This window comes from Rhamphochromis longiceps, linkage group LG7 (assembly GCF_057381845.1).
Source record: "Rhamphochromis longiceps isolate RC_006_pf linkage group LG7, R_longiceps_female_GT1.1, whole genome shotgun sequence".
In the NCBI taxonomy this organism is placed as follows: Eukaryota; Metazoa; Chordata; class Actinopteri; order Cichliformes; family Cichlidae; genus Rhamphochromis; species Rhamphochromis longiceps.
Genome location: NC_140563.1, coordinates 51,522,397 through 51,547,590, shown reverse-complemented (window position 1 = coordinate 51,547,590; position 25,194 = coordinate 51,522,397). Strand labels below are relative to the sequence as shown.

Sequence of the window (25,194 nt, the reverse complement as noted above, 5' to 3'; positions counted from 1 at the left end):
AACATACTTCGGTTGGGTTGTGGGTGTAAAATGGACAGGTATTTCTTGGTATTTCAGAATCTGTTGATCTTGTTAGATTTTTCCACAAAACCATCTTTAGGGCAACTGCAGCTGTGTGATGCTATCATGTCAATATGAACCAAACTCTCTGTAGAATGCTTCCTGCACCTTTTTGAATCTGTGCCATGAAAATTTAATGCAATTATAAAAGTAAAAAGTGGACGAGCCCGTGTTACAAATAGCGGGCTGTGAGTGTGCAAAACGTGTACACTCAGTGGCTCAGATAAAAATTAAACATGTTCTATCTGACTCAGAATGGTTCACATACAGCAAAGGAATGAAATATTGTACTTTAGGTTTATCTTTAGTTTAATTAAGCTTAAGCAAACATAGTGCCAGTTAGCAAAATTATGTACTTAAAAAAAGTATTGCATTATAATGTGACAGCACTGTTGGTACTGGCCTAAACCTGTCTGGTAGGCACCAGGAAGAAAAACTGTCAGCTCTGTACATGCACCATATTGTTATAAGTCCACTGAAACTTGAAGAGATGTAAATAATGACATGATTCCTTTGTGGCATACTTTCAAATCAGCTATAATCTTCAGCAGATTAGCTAGCAAGCCCACTGCATGAATAGCGATAGTAGCAAACACACATTTATTCTTATCTAGTTCAGTTAACATCATGTTTCACACAAATGTTTATCAGCAACCCTAGCAGGCATTTTCTTTTTCAGAAAATAAAGTAAAATTCAGAAAGACACACATTTTAAAGTTTAACAATAGCTTTTATTGAATCAAGACCATTTTTACAAAACATTTTTATTCAGCAAATATTTCTTAGCAAACTACAACTTTGCATGAAGTTTGATTTTGAATTCATTATTTTTTCTTAAAAAAAAACACCTTTACCTCTGGATTAGTTTATAAAACGTGACATTTAAACACCTTAAACCACACTCCTTTAAAAGTGCAGGTGATTCCATTAAACATACAAAGGTCCCAGCTTCCTTCACAATTTCTGCCCCACATTTTTTACAAGAAAATTCACACACACATACACTGCGTTTCAAAAAGCACTGGCATTATTTGAAATTGTGGCAAATGTAACATTTCAGTGTTCTACTACAGATTTGCCATTTAACACAAAACAGGTTAAACATGTAATCACTGATTTGTGATATAAGTATGCAATAAAGAAACAGTCCTTGCATCATGAATAACCACAAATCTATTACTCATTGCCAGCCAAGACTGCTATTCAATAGAATAGGCTCAGATTTACTGAGATGATTTAAACTCATTCTCAAAAGCAGCTCTCAGCCGACAGGACATAGTTGTTCTGTGCTTTAAGGTCCAACATTTTTAAAGTATTATATCTTTGATACCTTTGCTCAGTTACTGTCTCCACCATTATTTTTTACAGACAATAGTGTAGCAAGCAACATCATGAAAGGTGATGCTTTATGTACAAATCTGATCAAAGCAGACTCTGATAAGACTTAGTGAAATGTAGTTTAGTAACAAAAATTGTGGAAATTAAAAGGACAAACGAGGTTAGAATATAATTAATACTGAAACTTTAAAATAATCTATAATTTTTTTTAAAAAGTACAAACATAAAGCAACCCAAGGATAAAATCTGTCAAGACCGATACGTCAAATATTAAAATAAATCGAGTAAATATACCAACAGAAGACAGAAATAAATAGCCAGTGTACACACTCAGGAGCTGTTTTCTGATATACACTCCCTTTTATGGGTTCTAGTCTTCCCATACATAAAAAACAGAACAAAAAAAACCCCCAAAACAATAAAAATTTAAAAGCATAAATATAAAAACATCTTTATCTTTCAGTCAAAAAAGCACATAAATAAATACAAAATTACTAAAATTGTTCTTGTCATTAGTATAAAAACTGAAAATAGAAAAAAGAACATGTTCAGTCTTGAAACAAGTTTTTTCTGTGTCTTTCATGGTGAACATTGGATATTTTTTATGTAGTCCACACAAGAGTTCAGTCCATTTTACAAGTTTTTACTTAAACTGGTCTGGGATTAGATTCATCTGCGAGTGGATACTTGTGGGAGGGCTGGAGATGCCCTCTGACCAATCAGACATGTTGGAATGTGGGGAAGAGCTGGACCATTGGTCAGGGGACCCAGGGGAGGGGGTTAAAAATGGGTGGTCAGGCACCTGTAGCTGGTGGCTAGGTGTGTTGTCCATTGGGCCTGAATAGCTGTGCTGAGATGGAGGGGTGAGAAACTGGGTGCCAAGAATCTGGGTCTCCTGTGGCATCACCGTGTGGATGGGCATGGTGCGGCCTGAGCAGTTGTTTTGCTGCATGTCAGATCCATTCAGCTCAACAGTTGGGAAACTCTGGTTGAGGGACTGAGTGGCTGTGGTGTTGTTAGAGTTCTGGTGCTGGAGCTGCCGCGAGTGAGCCTGTTGCATCATGTGAGCGGACGAGCCCAGATGGCTGGTTTGCAGATTCTGGTAGCCCATTATCTGAGACAGAGTGGCAGTACTGACACCATGCAGAGGACCCATCATGTTATGGGTTATCTGTGGTGGTTGGGTGAAGCTTCCTTGCTGGCCTATGCTTGAGTGCATCCTGGAGACCCAATCACACTGCCCCCCTCTGCTACCACCTATAGATGCTGCGCCCTGACTGTTGGGGCTGGACACAGGCAAATGGGAGAGACGGGGTGGGTTAGGATCAAAAGCCATGCAACTCAGATCCTTACCCATGTTCATCTGGCCAGGATGGGAATCTCCATTCCCCTGCAGGTGATTTAAAGACATTGGGGGCGATTGCTGAAAGGGGGAAGCCATGGGAGGCGAGGCAACATCGGAAAGGTAGCCATGGGGTGACTCGAGGGAATCAACTGGTGAGAGGACACCTGATGTGTCTAGCAAGTTACTCTTCCCATCCACTGACTTTTTCTTCTTCAGCCTATTATCTTTGCCGTTGTCCTTTCCTCCTTTTCCACCCGAGCTAGGCTTACGAATCTTCTTGCCCGAAACGTTTGGCTTGAGGTTGCTGAGATAGTCATTGGGGGAACAGAGAGGTGGGGAGAGGGTGGAGGTGCTTAAGGGTGCACTATGAAGCCCAGGACTCCGGACCACATTGTATTCATCCAGAAGACGCACAATGTCATGGTGCATGCGTTCCTGGGCAATATCTCTGGGCAGCTGGTCAAGATGATCGGTGATCTCGCGATTGGCAAAATGCTCCAGAAGAACTTTCGCTGTCTCATAGCTCCCTTCACGGGCTGCCAAGAAGAGCGGCGTTTCTTCCTATAAAGAAACCAAATATTGAGATTATCATTAGTTAAGGCAGGCCACAAAGTCAGTGTAAATGGGGATTTCTGCTTCAGCAGGAATTCTACACCACTGTAACTACAAACCTCTCTGAAGCCCCACGGCATAATCTGATTTGTACCTCACTAGAAATGTAACTACACATCGCAGTGATGCAGCCCATAACTTTTGTGATTGGCCGGTTCAGTTGATTCCAACTATGCATTTACGGCTGCTTTTTTTCCTCTGTTTTTTAATTTATCAGTGTGAGAATAACAATTACTGAATAAGTATAAGGAATAATAATGATATATTAATGTATCACAGATGCTCAGATTTTTAGCAATGTGACTTTTATATATCCTGCATTTAATTGGGTAAAACCATTGACATTTAAAAATTGTTTTTCATGAGAGATCTGGCCAAGAGGACAGCAGAAATTACAACGAATATAACATTAAATTTATAACAAAACAGGCATTTCTTTTTTTTTTTTTTTTGGGCACACCACCACCAATGATGTTGGCCACTTACGTAGGTTGCAACAACAATTGACTGTAGACGTCTAGACAGCAGCTGATAACAGTTTTTTTTGTTTTGTTGTTGATCTAACTAACAAATCTCAAACAGGACTTTTATACAGTGTTTAAGCTGCTTAAGATTGCCTACCTTTGCTGCATCTCTAAGCTGCTTTTCACCGCATCTCATGTTTTTTATGTGTATGACTTATTATACCTGTTGTTCTTATCAAGGATATACAAGTACATGTTCTAGCAGGGAGGTATGCTCTCCTGGGTGGAAATACCCACTTCTCATTAAACAACACTTCATACACTAGATAATCACTGTAAATGTAAGGACAAAGGCTTGTGGAAAACCTCCATTAAATGCATATCATTTCACATACCTTATTATCTTGCATATCTTTGTTGGCACCATTTTTCAGCAGTACCACAGCAGCCTCCACATTGTTTACAGCTGCAGCCCAGTGCAGAGCAGATTTACCTGCAGAGAGTGCAAATTCGGGGTTTATTATCATGACCCCTAGCACAATAAGCCATTTGTGAAAACTGTAGAGATTGTAGTTTGATAAAACTTTAGCTACCAGATTCATCAGTGGCATTAGCATCGGCGTGACAGTTGATAAGTTCTTCAACCATGCCCTCAACTGCTAAACGGGCCGCCAGAATCAATGGTGTTGTTCCATCGTGCATGCGGGCGTCAAGATCAGTAGCACGGTTTCGGATTAAAATCTGCAAGGACACAAGATGTTTTCTGTTAAATTAATTTAAACTGTTGGGTCAAACTGGGACAAACATTGTCCTGAAAATAAAATCCTGAGGGGATTTCCAGGGCATTTACCTGGAACACTCCCTGTGCATCTGCTGCCACGGCTGCATGAAGCGGTGTGCGACCCATGTTGTCCTGAACGTTGGCATCTGCGCTGGATTCCAAGAGGCGTTTGGCAGCATCTGAGCGGGCATAGCGGGCAGCCAGGTGGAGGGCAGTCTCGCCTGTACGGTCAGTCTGGTTATGGAGGTTGGCGCCCTGGTAAATAAAGTCAGAGATTATTTCTGCCGATGGATCCTCTTCCTCTTCACTGTTGCCATTCTCCAGTCCTCCACCGCTGCAGGAGGCGATCATCAAGGGAGTAAAACCATCTGAAAAGAAGGGGGAGTGGATCAGTGAGTATATAGGCATCTTCAGTCAGTTGTAATTCAAAAGATAATTTATGTTTTATTCGTTTGTGACACCCTGACAGAGAAATTGTGAGTTTTCCAGTTACACACCTGGTCCTCTGACATTGACATCCATGCATCCATTCTCTATGTCTCCCTGAGGAGGTGTAGGAGCAATGGATTCAATCCGCAGGTCCGCTGCATCCAGATGTTGCTGTGTCCATTTCCTATGATCTGTATGATCACCCAAATCCAACATGGCCTGTTCCTCAAACTGAAAGACACACCAGTTAGTGTCAGTGTTAGTATCAGAGATGATAAAATTTAGAATGGACAGCTTTGGTGCAAAGGAAAACTCTTCTTACCCTGAAGCGTTTGCACTCCGGATCCTCGTCCTCCCATTCATTTTGATTGTCATCCATGAGGTTCATGTCCGAGTGTTTCATTGGCCTATTGAAAAGAGGTTGCAGATTAGAGCACCTACAGCAAAGCAAATACAAGTCAAGGAAATATAGTGACCCACTGCCAGTGCCAATAACCTTCACATTCCACTTTCAGAGTGCACTTACTTTAAGCCAACAGAATCCTCTCCCAGTGGCTCGCTGCGTTTCTTTTTGCTTGGCTCCGATGCTTTGAATCCTTCAGGAAACCAGAGCTGGCCGTGCTCTCGTCGCCGCTTACGGGACACCAGAACACCCAGACAGATGAAACCCAGAGCAGCCAAACCGAGGAAGATTATATACATGGGGTAGAGCTCTGAATCAGAGGGAGTGGGTCTCACACCTGGAATGATTGTTTAAAATAAAATTATTTTACATGACTGAAATGCATTGTGTTTGTGTATGCATATATGTGTATATGTATGGAAAATCTTATGGCTGAAACTGAGACACGTACTTGTGACAGCTTCAATGTAGGGAACATTGAGATTCCCACTGGTGGCCAGTGCTCCAAGGAATGCAGCTACATCTGTGGCACTCTGGAAGCATTCAGTAGACTGCTGGTAACACTGACGGTTGTCAATCTCCAGGTACACCACAGACCTATGAGCAGAGATAGATAGTCACATTAGCATTAACCTTTTTTAGCCTTTTTGTGATGTTAATACAAATCAGTGTAATTATTTAGTGATTAAATGTTAAACATAGCTAAAACTCTCTATGTTGTGCCCTACCCTTTGATTTGCAAAGGATCCAACTCTCTGCGTTTCCGGGAGCTGACGATGGATGACACACCCTCTTTAACTTGATCCAAAACACTGGCTGGCATCGAAGCCCAGTCAGGCCACCCATCTGCAGAGCGCTTCAGCACATTATGCTTAACAAGGTCTTGCTCATTGCCATAGTAAGGGAAGATCATGGGTTCTCCTTTGGCGTCACGGCGGAACACCACATTAGTGTGAAGGACACTGCTGAGCTCTCTGAGGAAGGCTGAAGAGCGGTTCTTAAGCTCATCTGGTGGGATGTGGACCACAAGAACTAAATGTCCATCAGCCAGTTTCTCTGGCATGTTGTTGGCACAGTCCAGTCCATCCCATTCACATTCTGCGTTGTTGCAGCCCTGGTCACAGTGACCATCAGCATAGTGGTCTTTACAATACTGATCATATAGAGGGCTGAAAAACAAAATAAGACTGGGTTAATATTCTGATACCGCCCCACAAATCTTTAAAAAAAACACCCAAGACATTTCTGTGACACTTACTTGCATTGTCCTTCTTGTCCTTGGCAATCAAAACCATCATAGAGACACCCAGGGCTATTACACTGCCCATCACACTTCCCATCATTGAAGTATCGCCAACACTGTAAAGCAGAGGAGCAGTTTTGCCACGGATCATCAAAATTAAGCGAACAGTCTCCTCCATCCCAGCCGCAGGCGTGGTTGTTGCACACTGAGTTGCAGATGTGGTTTCCTGCAAACTCGTCACACTGTGGAATCTCGCAGCTCATCTCCACCTCCGGAGGTGGGGTGATGTCCCGGCCAAACCCGCCAACGAACGAGTAGTCAAGTATATGGCAGAGCAGACCATTGAAGTTGCTGGGGCAGCTACACTGGAAAAACGGAGGGTCTGGAGTTATCTGACAAGTGCCACCATTGTAACAGGGGTTCGAGATGCAGAGGCTGTCAGTCGGAGTTTGGCACTCAGGCCCGGTGAAGGTTGAAGGACACAGGCAGCGTGGACTTAGGTGGCCTGACACACACGTGCCACCATTCCTGCAATTCAGACTCCCACAGGCACGAGAGTCATACTCGCAGGTGGAGCCAGTGAAACCCTACAGGGGCAGAAATGACACAGACTTTATGATTAGTGTGCTATGCTTTGGTTTAAAAGGACTTTTTAAGTGCTAACATTTAAGTAGACGCTATAATGTTTTACTCACAGGTGGACATTTGCAGACAAAACCATGAGGTGTGTTACTGGCAACAGCACATGTCCCCCCATTTCTGCAAGGTCGCCCTTTGCAGCCATCAAATACCTTGTCACAACGCTGGCCTGTGGCACAGAAGCAAAAAGCATGTGTCAGCTACTCTTAGAAAACATTTAGACTTTTGCTGTACTTTTGCTGCTGATCCACATTCAGTACCTGTATACCCAGTGCGGCATTCACACCGGTAGCTGTTGGTGAGTTGGATGCAGTTGTAGGAGCCTCTGGGGTCACAAGGATCTGACAAACACTCATTGACGTCCCCTTCACAGCGCTCACCTACATAACCCGGTGGGCACACACACTGGTAGCCTCCAATGCGGTCCACACACTTGCCATTGTTAAAGCACTTGGGCTCATTAGTGAGTGGGTCTCTGAAGGGGTTGCAGTCATCTAAGTTAATCTCGCAGTGGACACCTACGGGAAACAGATAAGTTGGGTTACACACCATGGATACCTAGGTATTCATTTATCAAGTATATTTTTTGGAATGTGTGTATGCACATATGCTAAACTATAAGATACCTTGTGTTCCTCTGGGACACGAGCACTTGTATGTGTTGATTAGGTCGATGCAGGTCCCTCCATTTTGGCAGGGCTGAGACTGACATTCATTGATCTCTTTTGAGCAGTTCACACCATGGTAGCCAGGGACACACTGACAATAAAAGATATTCAAGCATATTTTGTTATTTAAATGAGAAACAAGTTTAGAGGGTTACCAGAAATAAACAGCCTCTTGATGTATCTATTATATCATATTTCAGAGTGACTATTAAATCCATATCAGCTGCAATCCCTTCAGAACAGTTTGTCTTAATGCCAACCAATCACTTGGTGGCTCAGCTGATTCCCATATGCATCTGCAAATCACTTTGCAACCCACCTCTATCCCAGCTCCTCATTTAATGCTCTAACTGACTTAATCACTGTTATAACGGTTGTATTCTCTGCTACTGCTCTCACTGCTCCCTGCTTTCCATGCATGTTCATGAAGGGGTTGGGAGGTGCCTTACGAGTACCACATATATAGGAAGTTCCCAGAAAAGAGTCATAGCACCAAATATAAATCAGTGTCCTGGTGACAATGGTTTATCAAGCTGGCTTAGCTGACAAAGAGTCCTGTCCAGGACTTTATTTAAGATAACTTAAATAAATCAATTCATCTTTAAATTACTCATATATCCTTTTACCTCACAACTGTAGCCTCCTAGATAATCAGTGCAGGTGGCTCCATTTTGGCAAGGGTTGGGTGAGCACTCGTCCACCTGTTCCTGGCAGTAACTGCCAGTGTAGCCAGCTTGGCAGCGGCAATAATGCGTGTTTCCAGCATCCAGACACTGGCCTGAATTCCGGCACAAGTGAGCCACGTCAACACCTACAATCAAAGACAAACGAGGAGTTTCAGAATGTACAAACTGCCCACCAGACTATAGCAAATTTACTATCAAAAGCTTCACCTTATAATCGAAATGAGCGTACCTTGCTGTTTAGCTGCCACCTCACAGGAAACACTTGGGATGTCACAGTAGAGGCCAGTCCATCCAGTCTGACACTGGCAGGTGTAGGAGGCACCTTGCTGCCAACACGAACCTCCATTTTTGCAGGGAGCAGAGTCACACCAGCGCACAAGATTCTAATTTAGGATAAAAAAGAGAGAAGGTACTTAGATGTAGTAAAGAAGCCTAGGCATGTGATAAGACAAAGATAAGAGTATTTCTCCCTACCTGACAATTGATCCCTGTGTAGCCATGAGGACAGGTGCATTTGTAGGTCCCATAACTGTCAAGACAAGTGCCTCCATTGAGGCATGGCTTGGAGTCACACTCATTGATATCATATTGACAATAGCTCCCTGTGAATCCGGGTAAGCACAGGCAGGTGAAAGTGTTGATTCCATCCACACAGGTGCCACCATTAAAGCAAGAACTATTGAAACAAGAAAATAGGAAATGTTAAATCCCTTACTTTCCTCTGGGTCAGTTCATCAGAACAGTTTAATAATAACAGATTGTAGTGAGGGGAGCTACCTGTCAGTGCAGTCGTTTGTGTTGATCTCACAGTTGATACCGCTGAAGCCAGGTGGGCAGGTGCAGGTGTAGCTGTTCACACAATCGGTGCAGTTGGCCCCGTTCCTGCACGGGTTGCTCTCGCACTCATTTATGTCCTGCTCGCATCTGCCACCACGAAACCCGGGCGGACAGGTGCATGTGAAACTGTTGATGCCATCGCGGCACAGGCCACCATTACTGCAGGGATCTGAAATGCAAGAAAAGGAAGTATGATTGCCACTTTTGTTTTAAGTCAAACACAAAGTGGGAACTTAAAAGGCTTTAGATTTGCTTCTTACTTGGTTTGCAGTCATCGATGTCTGTCTGACACTTCTGGCCAGAGTAACCCGGCTGGCACTTGCACTGGTAACCTCCCATGGTGTTGAGGCAAAGGGCGCCATTGCGGCATGGGCTCTTCACACATTCGTTGATATCGATCTCACATGTTTGACCTGAAGGGGAAAACAAAAAAAAATGTATTGTACTGTTGGGTAATTATATACTAACTGACTACACACACATTCAGCCAAACAATCAAAAAAAAAGAAAAACACTAGCTGGAAAAATGTATACCTTGCCATCCTTCAGGGCAGATGCAGGAGAAGCTTTGATAATCTTCCGACTCCTTACATATTCCACCATTTTTACATGGCCTGGAACTGCAGGGGGCCAGTAGAGTCTCACAATTTTCCCCTGGTATGACCAAAAAAACCAACATTGATTGAATCACTCTGGCATTACATAGGAGCTCCTTTGAGTACCTAACTGCATGTAATAAAATAAGCACCACAGTTTCAGTGACTGCAAAACACAATTTTAAAAGCAACACAATTTTTTTTAAATTCCAGTTTCCATTCCACTTCCTTATTCATTTCCATGACATCTTAGCCAAACAGGAAAGGCCTTCCTGTTTCCTGCTATTGTTTGTTCATAGACAGGAAACAGGACATGGCGGAAGTGGGACTAGTGCTCGGAGCAGTGTCCGGGTCTCTGCGTTACATTAGCCACAACGGCCTGTTATTCCAAAAAGCACACACACACACACACGCTATTATCCCAGCAAAACAGACGAGCAGATCTTTCCACACAGAGACGTCAAAAACCAGACATCCCTGTCAGTAGCCGCTGGGTGATGTTTTCAAAAACAACACGGAATATAACAATCTAATCCTTTTTCAGTGGAAACTTGGAAGATTGTGTTCATGCTATCAGACCTGTGCAAACAGCTAAAAGCAGGTGCTAGTTAAATGAACAATCCAGTTAGCAGTTGTAATTCTCACAGTGGGAGATAAGCAGTTACATGTCGTACCGGTGTAAGGAAGCAAACAATTGCACTTGTATCCAGCCACATCATCGATGCAAGTGCCCTGGTTGAGGCAGGGGTTGGAGGCGCACTCATTGATGTTAGTTTGGCAATTAGGACCTACAGCAGTTGGAATTAGAGAACACACTTTGGTTAGATGTTGGCCAACAAGGCTCTCCTCATTCAACCTGTGCGCGAATAAAAAAGAAAAGTGCAGGTAGGGCCAAACACTGACCTGTGAAGCCAACTCGGCACGTGCAGTGGTATCCGCTGGTCATATCCTTGCAGGTTCCTCCGTTCATGCATGGGTTGGACTCACATTCATTGTTATTGATGTCGCAATTTTGGCCGCTCCAGCCAGAGTCACAGGTACATTTGTATCTTTAGTAGAAAGGCTTGTTCAGTAATTGATATATATATAAATATATATGTGTGTGTGTGTGTGTGTACTTTTTTTTCCTCATACAACCTGGATCCCTACTCACCCATTAAGAAGGTCCTGGCATCTGCCATGTATGCAGGGGTTGCTGCTACACTCGTCAACCTCGGACAAACAGGTGGCATCATTGTATCCCTCTGGGCACAGGCAGGTGAAGCTATTGATGCCATCCACACATGTGCCTCCATTGTGACAGGGATTGATGGCACAGTCGTCAATGTTGATGTTACACATTGCTCCTGTAAGACAGTAAATCTGGTTTTAAGAACAGTGTCACAAACGTTTCTTTTGGATGAACTGAAGTGATCAATAACTAAGCTGGCCATTATCGAAGCCAAACAGCTGGATACTCCCATGTGATATAATTTAAGGCCTTACAGTTTGCTCACTGAGATAATCTGTGCAGGGTTTTTTTTGCATATGAAAAACAAAAAGACAAACTCCCTCAATATTCAACAAATACAATGTGTACCAAGCCTGGTGGCCCCTGGAGGCTCTTTTACCTCTCCTACATTGATTGAATAGGGCCCTGTTGAATAGGCAGAAGGAGCCCTTCAGCTGAATCACAGAGAGGGGGGAGCACACACACACACACACACACACACACCACCCCCATCCAGGAGACCTAACCTCACCCAGGGCTGTTTACAGGGACAGAAGGCCAGACTTATTTCACACATGGCTGAGTAACAATTAACCCCACCCCCCTTTCTGATCTTGTACCCGGCTCCCTCCTCCTATGCTCTTCATCAGTCAGGAGAGGAGGGCCCAACTGCCTGATCTTCAGTTACAATAGCCCTCTGTCCCTCTGTGTCTCAGTCCTGCCGTGCCCTCTACACTCAGCACAAAAAGTTTTTTTTTTTTTTTTTGGGGGGGGGGGGGGGGGGGAGGCAGCCTTCACATCCACACACACACACACACACACACACACACATTCCCCCTAACCACACATCCATCCCTGGTTTTAGCACAATCACATAACCACTACCAGTCAGAACCGGATCCATGTGACCTGCCTGGTCTATTTCTTAAAGAGTGCCTGTCACCAAAGTTCTGTATTTTAGTGCATTACAGGTTGGCTTGCTTAGTAAATCAAGTGTTAACTGGCTTGTTGTGCAGACACACTAATAATCATCAGATATGTGATTAAAGGACAGCCTCTCTTTTCCTTTCAAAGTATCAGTTTACAGAGTCTTTGCAAGCTCAACGTCACAATCTTTTCAGACGGGAAACAAAGTCAGTGCTTTGTGTGTGCTGTGTGCATGTATCAGGCTGTGTTCCCTTTCTCTTCTCCTCCGTCCCACATAGGCAACATGACACCATTGTTCCACAGGAATGGGTCCGTCAGCCACCTGTTCTACCTGCCCCTCCCAAAGCTCAGGTGACCACCCCCCTGCACCTGTAAACTCCACCCAGCGCTCACCTGTGTAACCGGGCTCGCATGCACATTCATAGCCATTTATTTTGTCGATGCACTTCCCGTAGTCACAGGGCTTGCTCTTGCAGTCATCCAGGTTCACTTCACAATTGAAACCTGTAGATCAGAATATACATAAGGGGCAGAAAAAAGGTGAAGAAAGTGCAGGCATATTTCACTGGAAGAATTTCAAAGTTGTATAATATTAAAGTCTCACCCGCAGTGCCTTGTGGGCAGGAACAGATGTATGTATTCTCCCTGTCCTGGCAAATGCCGCCGTTCTTACAGGGCTGGCTTAGACACTCGTTGATGTTAGTTTCACACAAGCGGCCAGTGTAGCCTGGGCGGCACTGACAGGTGAAGGAAGCCAGGCCATCCCTGCAGGTGCCATAGTGGCAGGGATTGGAGTAGCACTCATTGATGTCAATCTCACAGTGCTGCCCTGTGTATCCTGTAATGTAGGAGAACAGCTTTAACACCCGCAACTTTTTTCTAAGAAAGACAAACAAGATTACGCAATAAATTAGAAGAAAGGATTAGTCTGGTGTACCTTCAGCACATTCACAGGTGTACTTGTTGGGTCCATCGGTGCATTTAGCTCCATTCTTGCAGGGTGTGCTGGCACACTCGTCAACGTCCACCTGACAGAGACTCCCTGAAAAGCCTGCAGATGCATTTTTTTAAAACAGAGAATTAAACTTCTTTCAATATTGAGAGGAAATATATTTGCAGAAATGCAGAAAATTGCTGAAATTTGCATCTAAAAAAGGCCACGTGGTGCTGAAAGTCCTAACAAATCATTCCACAACACTCCCTTCACCCCTCCTTTTTCGGGCTCTTACTGTGCAGTGAAATCTTTCTTTCAAACCACATCACAATAGTCCACAGCTTACCAGCTAAAAACCAAACCCTACCCCCCCAATTCTGGCGCTAAGCTCTTACACAAACTCTCCAGCCCGCCAAATATGCTAATGTTTCTGCAGCCCTGTCTGTTCTGTCCAGCACACTCGTAAATGCTTCACTGACACTATTAGAAGAAGTAAATCATTTACGTTCAATCGGGGGACTGCATGCACGGCACTCATTGACAGATAGTTAATGATCCACCCTCTTTTCTTAGCTCCCATTGTCTTGCCAAAAAAAGGGAGGGTTAAAATGATACCATGGAAGCTATTTTTGTGGCTGTTTTTACTGTAGTAATCAGATTATTTCTCACCTTTGGGGCACTCGCAGTGGAAGGAGTTGATCTTGTCAATGCACTTGCCATTGTTGAGACAAGGTTGGCTGGCACACTCATCTGTGTTGATGTGGCAGAACACACCCTCATATCCTGAAATGGGAGTTATAGGTCAGGTCACGTTTCTTTTCTTACCACAAAGTAAAGGAAAAAAACATGTCAAAAGAAAAGTAGTCTTCTTGTATTACAAACCGATGCTTTACCTGGCATGCAGATGCAGTGGAACCCTCCGATCTGGTCCAGGCAGGTGGCATCATTGTGGCAAGGATTAGACATGCATTCGTTGACATCCATCTCACAACGAGGCCCTTCATACCCTTGGAGGCACTTGCACTGGAAGGAGCCCTTTGTGTTGAGGCAGCGACCGCCATGCTCACAGGGGTTGGCACCTAAAACATTAAATATGCAAGTTGTAATAAATAAATGTAATAAATCAGTTCTGCGTGTTAACTGCAAAGAATCAGAATCATCAGAGGGTTGTAATCCAAACTAAAGGAGACAAACTGGTAGCTTAATAACATACCCAGAGAGCACTCATCGATATCCAGGTTGCAGGCCGATCCAGTGTAACCTGGGGGACAGGTGCATATTGCCTTGCCATTGACTGGGTTGGTGTCGCAGTTGGAGCCCTTCTGGCATGGGTTGCTGATGCAGGCATCATCAAGGTGGCACAACAGACCTGTAGCCATGGATGTATTACATTTTACTCTCTAAACATTAAGATCATGATATGTCTGCATAGCATTCACAGAGGGGTAACAAGAGCCATACCTGTGCGTCCATGAGGGCACTCGCAGAAGAATGAGGCCACGCGGTCGTGGCAGGTGGCACCGTGGTGACAAGCTGCACTGGCGCAGTCATCAATGTTCTCGCTGCAGTCATCGCCGGTCCACCCATTTACACAGACGCAGTGATAGCCACCATGCGTGTCATGGCATGTCCCACCATTCTGACATGCATTGGGCATCAGCTCGCACTCGTCCACATTTTCTGTGCAGTATTGACCTAAAAGAGAAAAAAAAAGTTGGTATTTATTATCTTAAAATGTTATTGGATGATTTTTTTAAAGCCTTTAAGTGAAAGGTACCTGTGTAATGAGGTGGGCATCGGCAGTTGTAGGTGTTCACCCCGTCCACACAAACACCACCGTTCTGGCAGCTGTGGCCTGGACAGTCATCGATGTTGATCTCACAGTTGTGGCCTGTGAAGCCTGTTGGATTGGCGTGGGGTGAGAACAAACGAGTCAAAATGTAGAAAAGCTCTTGCGACACTTGATTGCGGGTAATAATCAGACCTTTCCTTCCTGCATAAAAATAGATATACAAGCTCGTGGCAGAGCACAGCCTGTCCCCTCTGTTAACATCAAAGGCTTGTGTGGGTGTTTTATAGGCACAATAGCTCCGCTTAACAATCAACCCACAGCTCCACAGGTGCCTGTACTGGTGCGCTATCTAAACGCATTCCAGCAAAGACACCCGCAACTGGCACGCAGCGTGACTTAAAACTTCGACACACAACATCAGTTATTCATCCGCATGTCCAAACAACGGGCTCTGTGCTGACCACATAATGAGACAAAAACACAGGCAAGTTAAAGCTTGATCCAACCACCCTTTTATTTTAACTGATGTGGTGTGCTAGGGATAAGGAGGTAATACTTTCCCTAAGAGTCCGCAATGTACACTGCTACTACTCCAAAGTAAGATTGTGACCTTTGGAACTAACTGTGACCTTCTATGAAAAATTATACAGTACTTTCTAATAAAAATTAGAAAGCATGGTATGAATAATTTAAACATAAGTACTGTATAGGTTTGATGCAAAATCCCTAATTGTTTTTTCTCCTCTTTATTTCCCCACATCTACACGTATGTATTGTGTGTGCACTTTCTACACATCTGGTGTCCTGACTCTTAACAGCAGTTACCACAACATTGAGCAATAAATGTGGCAGACAGGCTGGCAGTGTTGATGTGAAAAACAAGCTATTTTTGCGAGTCTGTGATCTCGTGAATAGGGTGTGTAAATCTATAGGTTTGTGTGCATGTGGGTTTCTCTGCCATTGTAGGGGCTCGCTACCGATTATCAGAAGGAAACGTCTGTGCAACTGCATCCTGCCTGTGCAGGCTGGCAGAGAGAGAGGGGAAGAGCGGTGATTCCAGATTACTCCACTCCACCCAATCAGATTTTACTACAACAACAGGCTGGTTTGTAGGTCAACTGATGTAACAGGAAAAACAATTGTGTGTTTTGTTACCACACTAACCATCCACAACTCCACGTGGCAGCTACCATTACTCTGTAAATTCATGTTTGTGCCATACCTGGAAGACAGCTACAGTCGTAAGCGGTGTCCCCCTTCTGGACGCAAGTGCCTCCATTCTGGCATGGTGACGGGCTGCATGGCAGATAGGGGTTCTCGCAGTGCTGGCCTGTGTACTCTTGAGGACAACGGCAGTGATACGAGCCCACCTCATTCACGCATACGCCGCCATTGAGACAGGGAGAGGGAGTCTGGGCACACTCGTTTACATCCTGCTTGCAGGTTTGACCAGTAAAAGCGCGTGGGCATTTGCAGATGTAGGTGGATTCTAAGGCTGAGCACAGGCCACCATTTGCACATGGATTGGAAGCACACGGGTTGGCAGCCTGGCAGGTTTTACCTGGAAAGTAACATAGTAAAAGTGAAATAATCATAAAAAGGGCTTAAAAGAGGGGCAAAAGATTTGTAGTCACAAAACAAGTTTTGAACATTTCCATACATACCAGACCATCCAGGTGGACAGTCGCAGCGGTAGGCATTGAGGGCAATGAGATGGCATGTTCCTCCATTGCGACAGGGGGAGCTCATACAGGCGTGGTTGGTGGGGGTCAGGCACAGTCGGTCAGTGAAACCCAGGCGGCACACGCAGCGGAAATCGAACGTGTTGCTATGGGAAACAGCGCGGCATTCGCCACCGTTGCGGCATGGCGAAGGACTGCAGGGATTTGGATACTGGCACCGGCTGCCTATGTAGTCACTGGGACACCTGGGAACAGACAGCGAAGAGAGGGAGCAGCAATGATTAGAAAAGCATGACTTTTTTTTTAGCATGGGAACAATTATCTAAACAAAAGGGGAGTAAAATGAGGGGTTTGACGTGTAAGGGGGAGGTGTAGAAGGGAACTAAAAGTTTCCCGCCCAACAAAGTCCCACTGCAGTGTGACAGGGATAACATGTTGTTCTAATACGTCTCTCTGGATTAGCTTCCCTCAGAACCTTGAAAATACATTCTGCCGGGACAACAGACGCCACAAAATAGTCTAGCAGTCTAACAGCCTGTTCCCATCTACCTTTCGTCCCCATGCTGTCCATACTCATCCACAATGACCGTAGAGATCAAGGGGAATGTGCCGCTCATGGATGACTGATATGAAGCTCTGCATTCAGGCCCTAAGCCTGCTTCCCTCCTATCCAGACCAAGGACTGTTACTGCTAAGTCACACAGCTCAAAGTGGCTGATTAGTTGAACAAATTCTCTCATAAATTTCACAAAGATGGGTTCTGCCCACTGTGGTTACAGGGTGTTTGTAAAAAAAAAGAAAAGAAAAAATCAATACATTTTGACCAAAGAGTACAAGAAATTGACTGTTTTAGCATTGTGCTAATGAAATGCACAGACATTATTTGATATGCAGCCCGTACATAACACTGCAGTCCCATCTGTCACGTGAGGGAGCATTTAAAGTCACCAGAAAAGTGTTTACATTTGAATTGGGAGGCTTGTGTGACTGTGTGTAGCTGTGACCTGAGTGTGTGAGTGGTTATGTGTAAAGGAGGGCATCTGTTGGCCTCCTAGTATCTCCACAGGGAGCAGGTGTGCATGTTAATGAAGGCAGCTGTTGGTCAGGACTCCTTCTCCTCCCCCATCCTCGTGTCCCCTCCTCCTTTCCCCTTCCTCCTCCCCCTCCCTTCTGTCCCCTTCTCAGACAGGGGTGCTGACAAAGCCAACCTCTCCTCCGGGGACATAAAGAACCCATGTGAAGTCAGCTGTTGCAACTTCTGTGCCTCCAAACCACACGACTTATTCTTAATTCCTCTCTTACTTACCTGTTCCCTTTTTTTTTGTTTATTTCCCTTTTCACATAAAATATTTCCTTCTAGTTTTCTCTACTTTAGCTCTCATTCAGCTTACCATGGGGAATCATTTTTTCCTGTTAAAGGGACATTTTTCTTTTAAACTCGTAGCTGTTTCCCTTTTGCAGATTTCCCCTTGTGTTGCACCGGATTGTTCAAAACTCTATTGTTGACTTAGATAGGTGAGACCAACAGGGAGTTTTTAGCAGGGCCTCTACAGGGAGTCCAGACAGTTGTAATTGGCGCAAGATTGTAAAAGCATTTGAGGTGACTTTGAAGTCACCGGGAAAACACACTGAGTGAATTATAAAGGTAATTCACTGCTGAGGTACAAAAATCTCACCCACTATGATAAAAACGAGGTGTTAATAATGGTGTGTGTGTACCATCCTGTGTGTGTGTGTGTGTGTGTGTGTGTGTGTGTGTGTGTGTGTGTGTGTGTGTGTGTGTGTAGTTAACTCCCACGCAAACTGACTGTAATAGACCTTGTTTGTCCTGAAGTCAGAGATAAAGATCCACCCACACGCTGAAAAGACCAGCAGCACACACCACGGCAACAGGTCTCTCCCAGCGCTGCAATGTCCCCTCAGGCCAGAGCAGATGCTTCCCCGACCTCTGACCCTAAACACTTTTGTGACTGTGGGACAGCCCCTTTGCCTTCTCTTCCCTCTCTCCACTCTCCCTGCTGGGCCTGATCTACCATCTGTCACTCTGGGGGTGACTTTATGCTCTGACACAAAACGTGCCCAACTGTGCGCTGGAAATGCCACCGCTGTGGAAAATGTCATGTGAAATGACTGAGGGTGGCGTACAGTAATCAAAGGCATGTATAATGTTGTCAGTCTTGGTTTTTCCTTTCATGATACTTGACAACGTTCCAAGATCACCGACTATTTTTCTTCTCTCTTTTGATTTTCACTCGTCCTTTTGTCTTTATTACATATTTGTTTCTGCCCTTTCCTCCTCATTTGCTTTGTCTGGTTAGTTGATGTTCCCTTGAATGTGTCTCATCATTAGCCAAGATGTGACCCCTGGGGTCCACATCTGTTAGTAAGACCAAGAGCGGAGCAATGTAGCCCAGCTAGAGAAAATGAGAAATGCACTGGATTTGGAAGCCTCTCAAATCCCACTACAGCAATAAAATCCATGAGAGAGAAACACTGTTATATTAAAAGGGTGTATAATAGTCATACAAAGATTGTGCACTCTCAGGCTGTTGAACCTAAAAAGGGCTAAACTGCATAAAGTGTTTACTAAACATTGAATCATGCTCATTTGGTTCGGTAAAATGCGCATTATCGCTTGGAAATCAAACCACCTTCCTAAACAAAAAAATTACTCTCTACAAGTAACATATATCTTCAAAAAAGGGGATCTTAGAAGAATCATTGGACAATAATAAAGCGGTTTCTGTTCCACTCTCTAAAATCAGTGAAGTTGGTAGAGGCGGTCAGAATGAGAAGAATTTGGCACCTGTCTGAATAACAGCACAGCCTGACAGTGAGCTCACTTTCATTCATAAAAGTACGGTAAACAGCCGACGGCATAACTCTGATTCCCTGTGTGTGTGTGTGTGTGTCATGCACCTTGTTCTGCTGCACTCACTTAACAACGCTGTAAAAACATCCCAGCTCACGATCAAAACCAGGAAAAACACCTGCCTGCCATTCCACCTCTTGTGATGATTATCAGTGAAAGCCGATGGAGTAGTCTGGAGTCTATTACTTCAGATTACCATCAAGTCAGGTGGGCACAAGTGTGTTACCACAACATATTCATTCATCATTACTTGTTTGGTCGCTATAAAGGGTGACTCACATTCCAACCAGATAACATTCCCCCCCATGCACATGCAATTACTAGAAATATCAAGACATGCACACATTTTCTGGCTAGAAGAGTTATTTCATTTGATAGCCTCTACTGCTAGATATGAACTTTCAACACCCACTAGAGTGACACAGGCCCTTATCGCTCTGCTCTGACAGCACTGCATCAGCATCTCCTGCTTTGAAGGTTTCCAGATCAGTCTCCAAAGTAGGTGTGAAAAAATATGCCTTTACATTATATATGCAATGCGTTCTCTTCTGGGAGTTCTATATCTGAAAATTGCACATCAACTGTAAGAAGATGGGACTTTTTTTTTCCCCACCAGCCTCTTTCAGTGCTATATCATGTGGCCCCTGGCATCTGGGGAATGGGCCCAACCAGGGGAGTGGCAGCATTAGAGCTTAAACCCCAAATAAAAAGGCAACACCAGCAGGCACCTTAAACCCACTAAGCACTTGTATGTCCCTGATTCAGGGAGCTGAGCTTTTATAGAGACCTTCCTGGTAATCCTATAGGAGGACAAAAGAAGAGCAGCATTCTTAGAGGAAGAGTGTAAAAATCATTTCAGGTTGTGACTGAGACGCATTATCGTCAATAAACAACACCATACAGCTCCCTTTACTAGCTACATCACATTAAGTGAAATTCTCTCGTGTGGTCTATTTCTGTCAGTGCAGTATTCGAGACATGTGGGGCGACAGTTGAGATGTTTATTCTTAACACTTATCTCTGACCAAAACGGCACCCATTTCAGCAAAGCAGCAATAACAGTGAGTCTGTCACGTAAAGGCCAGACCGAGGGCAACAACCTTTTAACCTGACTTTGCCCTCATTACAGTCTGACAAATGGAAACTAAATTTGACTCACACTATGCTTGTGCCCTCAAACTTTAAAGTTGCCTACATTAAAAAAGACTGCTGCAGCTTCGTGGGAAACAGGAAGCCCCAGACCTTGAGATAACCTCTTAATTCACAGAATCGCAACCGAGTACTTCCCCACTGCAGACACTCGTTGCTATTTCCGTGTCCAATATCGCCACAATTTACATAAACTCTCCGACTTCCCCTAAAGTTACTCAGTCTTTTAATGTAAAGAGATTTGTCTTCAATCGAGGAAACAGCATTAAAGGTTTTAAAGCTGGTTCCCCCTTTGTTCCTTTTGAGTGTTTCGATTTTCTCTGGAGGTGTATGCTGTCACACACATTAAGACCATATTCTTGTTCCATTTTTAAAACCAGCATGGGAACCTTACTATCTCAGCCAATCAGTCAACCACACAGCTAGCTGTTATATTTCTTTTAGCTAAATCTAACCTTACTCTACCAAGCTGACTGCTGTGATTGTAGAATGAATTAAAGCTACCATCTTTAGAGGTTTTGACTCTTGTTGAATTTACAGTTGGTTGGGGTTAAAAATCACCTTAAAATCCTTCATTTGAATATCAGCTTGAGAAAAAGCAGATTCTAGTGAATGCAACATGAATAAAGAAGACAAATCTAATCCTTTTCCTGATTTCCTAAAGGTATGAAGTAATATTGGGGGAGGGAGGAAGGGTGTAATGTTGTTCATCATTGTCGGCATGTGATTCGACTCTCGCACTCGTGAGAACTGTGCCGAAAAGAGGATTCAGATCTGTCTTAACCACTCAAAACTGTGCCACCATATGCTGCATAACCACAAAAGCAGAACATGATTCAGTGGTATCTCCGATAGTTGGTTCTGTGGGTTTGATGTGTTATAACCTGCTGACCTTCCCCTAAACATCACGTGAGGGCGACCGCACAATTTAGATGCCCTCAGCTGAACTCCACCACTGCTTTCCTTTTTCTTGTCGCAGTGCAGGCATCCCCTCCTTTCTAACTCAGCCGACTTTCCACCTATGTGTCAGCAGCACAAAATTTAAAAGCGAATTTGATGTGACACAGCATGGCACAAAAATATGGACCACTGCTGGAAGATTCTCTGCTACAGACACTTTACCCTGACCCCCCGAATCTCACAGTGTCCCCATGACTGATAGCTGCTTAGCTTGGCAAGGATGAATGATGAATGAGCGGGAAGCCAGGAGGAAGAGAGAGCGCGGGTGGGTGAAGTGATGCTCTTATCCTGTCTGTTTTTAATTGGACTGAGCAGAGATGAAGAACACAATAACAGCTTTGTGGGATCGGAGGGTGGAGAGAGTTTCTGTGTGAGAGCGTGCGCACACGTGCAGGGCGCTGTGTGTGACTGTGTGTGTGTGCAGAGCGTGCAGATTCACATATTGTGAATTGGTGCCCCTGGGCTACTCGCGTAGGTCCTTCAATAGCTCTCCCTTGTCCCCGCAGACCAGAGGAGAGCCTGCCATGATCACATGCCCCAGGGCAAACCAGGCCACCTCTGAGTTTCTTTCAAGAGGGGAGAAAAAATAAAGTGACGCCACAAGTAAAAATCACACATAAAGATGCTTTCAGAAAGGATCAGTTTCCAACTCAGACCAGATAAAAGTTGGTGTCTCATTACATTATATTAAAATTTACAGGAAGGCCAGCTCAAGGGAATATGTTTGCATATTAAAACGTCTCACCCAAAAACATCAATCCACACTCTAAACAAACAGCCCCACAAGCTGCCTCCCTGTCTATTCCCACTTGTTCGCCCTCAAATTTCTGCACTTTATTCCAATTAATCTCACTCTCTTGACATCCAATCCAATTACATTTCCCAGCCATCTGGCTTTCAAATGGAGATCACAAGCGGGTGAGGTGGGGGTGGTTGGGGGAGAGAGCCATTCAAAACGACGGAGAGAAGCCTTTTGGAGGAGGGGGAGGTATGGCAGGGGTTTGGTGTGTGTTGTGGTGTTTGGGGTGGCTGTGGCATGATGGGAAGCCCCACTCAGATTAGTCACACAGCATTATTCTGACTGCAGGACAATGGGTGACGGGCGGCGGGCGAGCCCCAGCTGTCGCCCATGAAAGAGCAGAAAAACAAGATTTAGGACTGGACGCGTCCTCTCACTTTGCCAGGTGAAGGGGGACTTGCATTCATTAAGGGGCTGATGAAGGGGGGGGGGGGGGGGCTTTGTGTGTGTGTGTGTGTCCGGCCTCCCCTTTCTCATCTCCCCACCACTCTGAGGCTGCTCTCTCTTTTCATTTCTGCACTCCTTTAAAGTCTTTTCTTTTCAGGGAATGTGTGCAGAGAGCAATGCAGCTCTCGGAGGGGTACAGGAGCACAGCAGCCCAGAGGAAACTTAAGGGCCTCTGGTTGCTGAGCAGAGAGACCGCTCAAAGGCTGGAATTAAAAGGGGGAATATGTGGCCTCTTTTTCTTCCCCACCCGTAAAGAAGTACCACGATTGCCCCACAGTGCACTACTACGACCATACAAGCTCCAAGTAACACACAAAAAAGATAGCTATGGTGTTTCCTCACTGCCTGCAGCAGCATCTTCATGTGTTGCTCTTAGGCTCCCTGTTACTTACTTGCATTCACCATTTCCGTTTGGGGTGGCTTCACATCTTCCTCCATTAAGGCATGCCTCAGTGGGTAGAGAGCATTTAAGACCTGTTGAATTCATAAACAAATATATAGATCAAAACATGTTTTACCCAGCACAGTTTCTCTGTGCACACAGGACGGAAATGAGCACACTGGGATTAATCGGGATTAAGCTGCAGGTGAAATCATGAGGGAATTATCCAGCAGTTAAGTTTTGTTTTTTGGGTTGTTGTTTTTTTTAACACAGCTTTATTAGCAAATTTTAATGCACACGCGTCGTGATTTTTAAATTGATTTGTTCCACAAGTGTCCGCAGGGGATATTGGGAAGCCTGTTCGTGGACACTGGTGAGGCTAGAAGCGCGTGGTGCGTGGCTTTTTTTCTTCTTTTTTTTTTAATTCAGGGGAGGGGGCTGCGGGGGGACGCACGCTTTTGCGGGGAGAGCGCAGCAGCTGCGGGGCTCAGATGCTGAACAAAAGAAATCGTGGTGCAGCACGAGCCATAAAACACCCTCCTCGGGTATTGTTTACCGGGCAGACGGGAATAACAGCACCTCCTCCTCCTCCTCCTCCACCCCCCGCCAACCCGGGACTCACAACACTCTCCCACACTTGTAGACAAAAGGTGCTTGCAACCCCCCCCCCCCCCAAAAAAAAAAAAAAATCCGCGTCCCTCCGCACCAACTTCCATTATCTCATATTTTACATGAAAGTGGTCCAATAACAGCTTACAAATAGACCGTTTATTGTCTAAAACTCTAAATGTCGTTTTTTTTTATAAAGCATTAAAAATATTTGTTGATAAAATTCTTGATATAAATTTAGAGTAAGAAAACAAATTAAATGTTGTGTTCAGTTAGTTAGCTTTTGATCGTGGTTCCAACATTGCTGCATCTACCGCATAAGCTCAGCTGATTTTAGTGTGACTGCTCTGCAATGAGCGGACAAAATAGCTCGCGACATCTTCATTTAGCGCACACCGGGGGAGCCAGCCAAGCGCACTGCAGCTTCTGGTTTCTTCACTTTCCCACGGCCAAGAGAAGCTGGAAAACTTTCATCGAGATTTATTTATGCAACTTTTTAATACTCCGATCATAATTATACAGCATGACATTTAAATCACTCAAATCAGTTTAATCGAGTGTCTTTCTCTTCCTCTTTATAATTCACAAACTTCTCTAAAGCCCACTTTAATTGTTGCGAATATCACAGATAAGTCTCGGTCATGCTCTGTGGCAATGCACGCTCAAAAATAAATAAATAAATAAAAATTGTTTACCTTGTGCGATGGCGATTGCTGGAATCAGAAATGTTAGTTTCACAAAGAAACGATACATTCCTTCTCTTCAACTTCACAAATGTTGTTGACTCCCGCGTTGGGTTCGCATAGATCCGCAGTTGATGAATCCAGGTGTTGTCTTGAAATAAATATCCAAGAAAAAAAAATATGAAGGTAAATCCAACAGCGAGAGATGGGTGAGAGAAAGTCTTCAGCTGGACTCAGTTCATAGATGTTAACCTGCTGCCTTCCGAGTTCTCAATGAAATCGGTGGGCAACTCTACAAGTTCCTCCCACTATTCCTCCACACCTCCCCTCCTCCCACACAGGACGAAATCACGCTTCCTCTCTGGGGGGAAGAAACAGTGTCCCTCTCAAAGTAAACTTGGTAATAGTAAACAGCAGCATTTTATAGGGATTTTTAACCATTTTCTTTGCTTCATTAAAGCTTGCATCTACTTCCTAGCCTGCCAAAGAAACATACTTAAATTTTCACTCATAATAAATTGAGACAATGAAAATCAAGATACAGGATAACCATTTAGTTACTAACATTAACCTTTAAAGACAGCCGAAATGGCATTCAACCATAACAGTAACAGAAATCAAATTATAATGTAATACCATTATAGTAT

At 44.3% G+C, this 25,194-nt stretch overlaps 1 protein-coding gene across 1 annotated transcript; it reads right to left on the bottom strand.

Annotated features, from left to right (window-relative positions):
* Positions 1-769: 769 nt before the first annotated feature.
* On the bottom strand, positions 770-24,817 carry notch1a (notch receptor 1a). Its single transcript, XM_085414202.1, has 34 exons — positions 24,560-24,817; positions 23,266-23,347; positions 16,629-16,891; positions 16,187-16,525; positions 14,950-15,072; positions 14,634-14,867; positions 14,386-14,541; positions 14,066-14,251; positions 13,842-13,955; positions 13,176-13,289; positions 12,843-13,076; positions 12,632-12,742; positions 11,255-11,447; positions 11,005-11,150; positions 10,776-10,889; positions 10,040-10,159; positions 9,766-9,918; positions 9,446-9,674; positions 9,143-9,344; positions 8,898-9,051; positions 8,609-8,793; positions 7,941-8,073; positions 7,575-7,832; positions 7,371-7,483; positions 6,691-7,262; positions 6,161-6,601; positions 5,884-6,029; positions 5,556-5,769; positions 5,352-5,436; positions 5,098-5,260; positions 4,670-4,968; positions 4,413-4,560; positions 4,215-4,312; positions 770-3,304 (listed from the first exon to the last, which is right to left on the bottom strand). The coding sequence occupies exons 1-34, from the start codon at positions 24,615-24,617 to the stop codon at positions 2,042-2,044; spliced, it is 7,443 nt and encodes a 2,480-aa protein (XP_085270328.1). The 5' UTR covers positions 24,618-24,817; the 3' UTR covers positions 770-2,041.
* Between the last annotated feature and the right edge of the window lie 377 nt (positions 24,818-25,194).

What these genes read in the sequence shown, in the direction of transcription:
- notch1a (XM_085414202.1), bottom strand. Translation starts at nt 24,617, where the DNA reads ATGTATCGTTTCTTTGTGAAACTAACATTTCTGATTCCAGCAATCGCC. An exon ending in ACACAGGGATCAATTGTCAG is followed by an intron (nt 9,052 to 9,142) that starts GTAGGGAGAAAT and finishes ATCCTAAATTAG; the next exon opens with AATCTTGTGCGCTGGTGTGA. An exon ending in AAGATATGCAAGATAATAAG is followed by an intron (nt 3,305 to 4,214) that starts GTATGTGAAATG and finishes GTTTCTTTATAG; the next exon opens with GAAGAAACGCCGCTCTTCTT.